This window comes from Diabrotica virgifera, chromosome 1 (genome assembly GCF_917563875.1).
Source record: "Diabrotica virgifera virgifera chromosome 1, PGI_DIABVI_V3a".
Classification (NCBI taxonomy): Eukaryota; Metazoa; Arthropoda; class Insecta; order Coleoptera; family Chrysomelidae; genus Diabrotica; species Diabrotica virgifera.
In genome coordinates, this window is record NC_065443.1 from 308,706,587 (window position 1) to 308,713,683 (window position 7,097).

General features: G+C 31.5%; 1 protein-coding gene across 3 annotated transcripts in view; it reads right to left on the reverse strand.

Moving 5' to 3' along the window:
- LOC126879219 (uncharacterized) overlaps positions 1 to 6,969 on the reverse strand; it is a 74,653-nt gene extending 67,684 nt beyond the window's left edge. For 2 of the 3 annotated variants that reach the window (XM_050642274.1, XM_050642273.1), the window contains exon 1: positions 6,518 to 6,968. In XM_050642274.1, the coding sequence (XP_050498231.1) occupies positions 6,518 to 6,560 (43 nt within the window). In that variant the 5' untranslated portion in view covers positions 6,561 to 6,968. Of the gene's footprint in view, positions 1 to 6,517 lie in introns of all 3 variants that reach the window. The other variant, XM_050642276.1, reaches the window with a different exon arrangement.
- Between the last annotated feature and the right edge of the window lie 128 nt (positions 6,970 to 7,097).

The following is a 7,097-nucleotide window of genomic DNA, read 5'->3' on the forward strand; positions in this document are numbered from 1 at the left end:
TAGACAGAGACACATAATTTTTTACAGGGTTTGAAAATTTAAGTTTAAAGCGATTTTGTATTAACATTTATATTGTATAAAAAATTAGATATAAAACGTATCCAATATTATTTATTTATAAAAATATTAATGGTTTCAAGATTAATAATAATAGGGAACTTGCATAAATTTTTAAATATTAAAATGATATTAAAAAACATAAGGTAACATGATCTTAAAACGCTTGCATGCGAAAAAAACAAATACTTTTAACCCGTACGCAAATTACACTTTGACACTTTGAAAATGCTATAAAATTCAAATATCTTAGGAGGCTCTTTAACGTCCTTCTATTGGTTCGACGTCACGGGCCACGGGCCTATCAGTCGGAAACAACGCGATTAGGGTAGGTATCACGGGTATATTACATTTTAATCGTCTTTAATGGAAAATTCCTAGGTATTATTTATGTTCATCTTATATATTGTAATAATTAGTTCCCCAATCAGCTTAGTTTTAAACTGAAATTGATAAAGTTGAGTGCTACTTTGTAAAGAGTTTAAAACGCATAATATGACGGACGAGGGTTTTTCAAAAGGTCAATCCAACTAACTTACCTACCGTTGATGTCTTCATGGTGGCAACTTTTATAAAAAGTAGTGAAAGCTATTCTGTTGGAGAAATGCGAGGTGTCAAGACAAATAAGTAAGAGTTATTAATAAGCATGTTTAAACCGTTTATAACAATAGTTCGGTACCATTATATTATAGTATACGGTTTGCCCCGTGGGTTTGATCTACCTACCTCTAATCGAAGGATTTCGTATATCCTGGAAAAGATTACGGTATAATTTGCATTATAATAAAGATTATATTTTATTGTAATGTTTATTAGTACCTACTGGAGCCTTTCATTATTGTGTTCAAAGACTTCTGAGAAAAGATTATGGTGATTAGCAGACGTACCGATAGAACGTGTACATAGCCAACAAAATCCTTCTTTACAAAGTTAATAATCCGCATAAATAAGAAGAATCATTATTGTAATTTTACAAGTTAATATCTTTATCATCTCAGCTTATACTTACACCGCATCCCTCGGTAGACCGCAAGCTATAGTAGAAACCCGACTGTAGACCGCATACTATAGTAGCACCAATACTTTTTAGTTACTCTTACTTTTATTACTAAAAGTTTTGTTTATTTTTAAGTTACTTGTTTCTTTTTTGTTTTTCAACACAAGAAACGACAAAAGTAATTTCATAAAAAAGAACTTCTTGATACATGTCAACGGAGATAAAATGTTAATATTTTGCCTGTCACAGAAAAAATCATTTTTGCCACAGAGTAAAACAAGATATTTCAACTATATTATTATTTATCTATGTGCAAACTGCATCAAATTGCATTAAATGCAATATCCCACCGAACGGACAAACTATATGAGTGGCCTGTGACGTCAGAGCCCAGCTCTCGCTTTTGAAGTTGTTTGAAACGGAAATTTTAGGCGCGGAACTTTGATCATATGTTGTACGTACACTATTCATTGTTAAGACGTAATATTTTGAATATAACATTTTAAAACATAAATTAACAATTTTATGCAAAAAAAATTTTTAGTGCAAGTTCCCTATTTTTTGCTGTTGTTTCTCAACTTCATAGCTTCTTCCATATTCTTTAAATGCGGTGTAATATTCTTTAAATGTATACCTAAGAAGAGAATATTAGTACCTACGCGTTAAACTTCTTTTTGAAATACATCATATAACCCCTGTATACTTATACATCATTTATATCAAATAACGAAAACTTTTTAACATTTCATTTACTGTCAGTACTTTTATATACCAATCTATGCCTAAAATGTTGGTACGTACCTACAAAATGATTCATTAATAACGAAAAATAGATAAAGAATTGTTCATCTAATGAAATCATCGTCTTATACGAGTAGTGGTAGTTTATGTTTCACCATCGCATTGTCGGTTAAGGTGGAACAGAGAGATTTTATATAGGTACGGAATATTTTCGCGAGTTTTTGTTTTACTGGATTAAAGTGTAGTGATGTAAAATATGTATTAGGGCCATCTTTAGTGTGTGGTAATGTGCGATTTAATGTGCGGTTTACTGCGCGGTAGTGTGAAATAAATATTAACAAAATGCCGATAAACTGCAGAACATGCTAGTGCTAAAACTTTGTCCGTCTTCTACAGTTCGTGGTGAAGAGATTCTACAAGCGAATTGGTAACTTGCTTTAGTTTATTTGTAATTTTTTTCCACTGTTTATAATATATATTATGGTATTCTCTAAGCGTTTATTGATTGGTTGTATGTTGTATATTGTATAGTATACAGTAAGCGCCGCGCTACTAGATACATGGGTAGGTACCCAATTGCTATGTTTAATTGCTAATTCGGTTCGTTCTTAGATGTGACTTTCATCACTGTCATGTTACTGTCAAGAACCTATTCAAAATAATTGTTTTTCCATACAAAAAATACATTAATTAATAGTATTGATACTCTGCTTTAAAATAAATTTATTCAAACACCAAAAATATTACAATACTTTAAAATCATTTACAACTTTAACAAAATGACAACTTTAAACGTCAAATACAGCTGATTTATTATTTATCAACTTTCTATGTTAAATATTCAGTTTCTGTTCGCGATGTTAAGTCATAATGACGACCTCTCGTGGATTTCAGCTAAACTAGTTCCGAGGGTGTTTTCAATGTCAATCGCTGCGCACACATGCATTTGAAGCAAGTAGGTAATATTCATTATTTATTTTGATATGTTTTTTTTACAAATTTATATATAACATCGCCGCCAACTTTTATTGAAAGTTGAAGATTCCATGTTAATCATTTTATATTGCCCAATAGGGCAGTCAATGAGAGCAAGAACAGGTTATTACCTCTGAATTCTATCCTACTTCTGGATTTTAATGAAATTTTAAGAATAGCCTGAAAATATCTCCTTATTCAAAGTCTACCCTATGCCGATGTGTGCTTTTGTCTTGGGGGCGGTTCCCACCCCTTCTCGGGGGTGGAAAATTTTTTGGTTAAACAACTACGGAAGTTGCTAGAGAACCTAATTCTAAGCAAAAACTGTTCTATAATTTTTTTTTCAAATACAATAATTTTTGGGTTAGTCGTGGTTGAAAATTGGCCATTTTCATTGAAATACAACACCTTTTCAAACGGTTTTTTGCGAATACCTTAAAAACAGGAGCCACATACCCTCATTAATGAATGTAACCTACTTGTTTCAAATGCATGTGCGCGCAGCGTTTGACATTGAAAACACCCTCAAAGCTAGTTCAGCCGAAATCCACGAGAGGTGGTTGTTGTGACTTAACATCGCGAATACATTTTCTGACGTTCTAAACGTCACTAGACATAAAAATAAACATTGCAACAAGTGAAGGGTGCAGGACTGTAATAGCTCAATGTTCCCATGTATCTAGTAGGGTGGCGGTTACTGTATATGTATGAATGTATTTGTGTTCAATAATATATTTTTGATTTACTTATGCTCTTTTCGTTTTGATATCATGACGAGTTCTAAATTATTTATATATCTTCTAATTATATTTCTATATAATATAACATTACATATCACTTTATATACTTTTTTGTTTTTGTCTTTGCAGTGCAAATGGTACAATATCGCCGGTGAGTATGGGAATGAGTTAAGGGGTATTTAATTGTTACGTATTTTTTACTTTATTTATATTTTAACACTTTATTTTAAATCAAAACACTTAATTCATGTTTTATTTATTATTTACAAGAATTTATAACTCACACTAAACATAATATGCTATATGTATATTATACTTATACTAGAAAAACATATAATTTATTTATCTAATTACAAATTATTTTTAAACTAAATTAATTGACACAAAAAGAAGAATGTACGTAATTTATTTAATTCAAAATACATTTTACTGCTGTCAGAAAACATTAAAAAATATTTATTTGAAAAATAAACATTGCTTAAATTCAAGGTTCAGACTGCCACCCACCTGCCACTTGGCAGTTCGAACATTTAATTTAAGCGAAAAGCGATGTTTATTTGTGAAATAAACATTTTTTCTGCTTTCTGACTGCAGTGAAATGCATTTTGAATTAAATTAATTACATACATTCTTCTTTTTGTGACAATGAATTTAATTAAAAAAATCTTTTTTGGACAACCTGTATAAATAATTATGTTAATGTTTATGTTAAAGTCGCTGGCTTACGAAATAACGAATTTATTTCTTTCATTTGCACAATACTATCTTGTTCTACTGCCGTTCTTCTTTTTATCTTCTAATTTTGGCTTGCTCGGAGACAAGCCAAATAATAATCTTAAAACCGTTCTTTGAGATTATGAATCATAAGTATTTGAGTTTACCTCTGGTTCTTGGTCTGTTGTTAAGTAGTCGGTCTTTTGGTGGTTTATTTTCTGTGTATTCCTCTTCTAGTTTTGGAGCATATAGGATATACAGGGTGTCCAGAAACTCTCCCGACAAACGAAGACAGGAGATCCTTCAGATAATTTTAAGACAATTTAACCCAATTCACCTAGTCCGAAAATGCTTCCTAAGGGAGCTCTTTAAAGATGGCGTCTTGGAATTAGTTTTCCTTAAATATCTCCAGAACGCTTCTATTTAGAAAAACGAAAACTGGTAAGCTTATTTATTTTTTAGAGGTAGATTGTTTCCATCAATTACGAGTTTTTAATACCGGTCATAGGCGTCTGTTTTGGGTAGGGCAACGGTTATTTTATCGCATAACTTTTTGTCTTTAACTTCTAAGCATTTTTAACACATGATTATTAAATTATGATATAATCTAGTACTAAAAGGTACTCTTGCTTTAAGTCGGTAGGATGCACCGTTTTCTATAAAAATCGATTTGAAAATTTTTCGTTCTTTGAATATGAAAAGAATTTGAAAATAATTTTCAAAAAAAAAACGGTGTATTTTACCAACTTAAAGCAAGAGTAACTTTTAGTATTAGAATCCCTCATAATTTAGTCATCAAGTGTCAAAAATGCTTAAAAATTAAAGACAAAAAAGTGATGCGATAAAATAACCGTTGACCTGCCCAAAACGGACGCATATGACAGGTACTAGAATTTCGCAATTGAGGAAATCGATTTATCTTTGGAATATAAATAAACGTACTAGTTTTCGTTTTTCTATTTTTTTTTTAAATTCAACAAACGAAAAATTTGCAAATCGATTTTTCTAGAAAACGGTGTGTCCTACCGACTTAAAACATGAGTACCTTTTAATACTAGAATTCCTCAAAATTTAATAATCCAGAGCCAAAAATGCTTAAAAGTTAAAGACAAAAAAATTGTGCGATAAAATAACAGTTGCCCTACCCAAAACGGACGCCTATGACCGGTACTAGAAATTCACAGTGAATTAAATCGATTTATCTCTGGAAGATCAATATGTGTACCATTTTTCGTTTTTCTAACTAGAACCGTTCTGAAGGTATTAAGAAAAACTAATTTCAAGACGCCATCTTGAAAGAGCTCCAGCTCCTTTAGGAAGCATTTTCGGACTAGGTGAATTTGGTTAAATTGTCATAAAATTATGTGAGGAATCCCCTGTCTTTGTTTGTCGGTAGAGTTTCTGGACACCCTGTATTTGATCTTTGTCCTCAACAGTACTTCTTCTTTCTTCTTCTTTTGCCCTTTAATTCGTCCAATTCTAAACATAGGCTTCCCCCAGTTTCCTCCATTCGCTTCTGTCTTGTGCTTTCTGCTTGAAGTGTGTTCGTCCTATCTTTCTAATATCATCTGGGGTTGTCCTCTTGCTCTCTTTCCTGTCCCTCCTGTGAAACTCCATTTTAACCTGGCTGTATGTTTTCCTGCGTCTTTGACTTTTGTTTTATTTCTTATCCAGTTGTTTTGCTTTTTGTCTTTTAATTTTACTCCTAACTCTCTCCATGGCTCTTTGTGTCTTCATTATCTTATCTATGTTTGCTTTGGTCAACGTCCATGTTTGGCATGCGATTGTGAGAATTGGGAGTATGCACTGGTCAAACACTCTTGTTTTTAAGTGTTGTTTTATTTTTTATTTTTTAAAACCCATTTTAATTTCCTAACTCCTGCACAGGCTAATCTGACCCTCCTTTTTACATCCGCTGTTCTTTTTACCTTTCTACCATAACAATACCTAAAAATCCCAATGCGAAAAAATGTGAAAACCAATGAATAATAAACCTTATGGGCAATCTTCTGACAAATTTTTTGAAGAATTCATAAAAGAATATCTAAAAAGTGTGAAGTGAAGAACACAATGTGACGAATGAAGACGAATAGGGATGCATTGGATACTCGAGATGCAATTTTTGCCATACAAGAAGTTCTCTTTCAACGATATAGGGTTCAAAGACATGAAATTGTGATAGGAGCGTATTCTGTTAAATATTAGAAAGCGTCCGATAGAGTAAAACCTGATTAACTAATGGAAATATTACTTTTGTCTAGTTAACTAAATAGATAATAAAAACTGAACTTACTGAAGTCATATGGCAAACTTTTGATATCAAAATCGTCAGACATTATGTTTATATTTATAATAACATATTTTTTATATTCAATACAGTTATATAATAATAAATGTGACAAATAGATGTTTTTTGTAACTGACAAATCAAAATCCTTGTCAAAATATCCAAGTTATGTCGAAATTTGTGTAATTTTTAGTAAATGAAGACAATTTTGTAACGTTGTATTAATGATTTTGAGGTTAGTTTGCTCTACATTTTACGTTATCCATGTTACCAAGTATTGTAGGTATTCGCATTCTAAAGTACAGTATTTTCAATAATCAATTGGATTTATATCTGCTGATATCTGCAGTCATAATCATGTATTTAGTTTTCTTCAAATTCAGCTTCAATTTGTATTCAGGGCAGCATTCGTCAAGACGTTGCATTATGTTCTGTAAATCATTGTTGTTAGCTGTCTGCAAAACGTAAGTTATTCAAATTTTCTCCATTGATTAATATACCCTCTATTTAATCTCAAAGCAATTTTTCTTTCATTCTTTAAACACCGCTTCACTGTAGACATTGAAAAAAGAGGGGAGAGCACGCA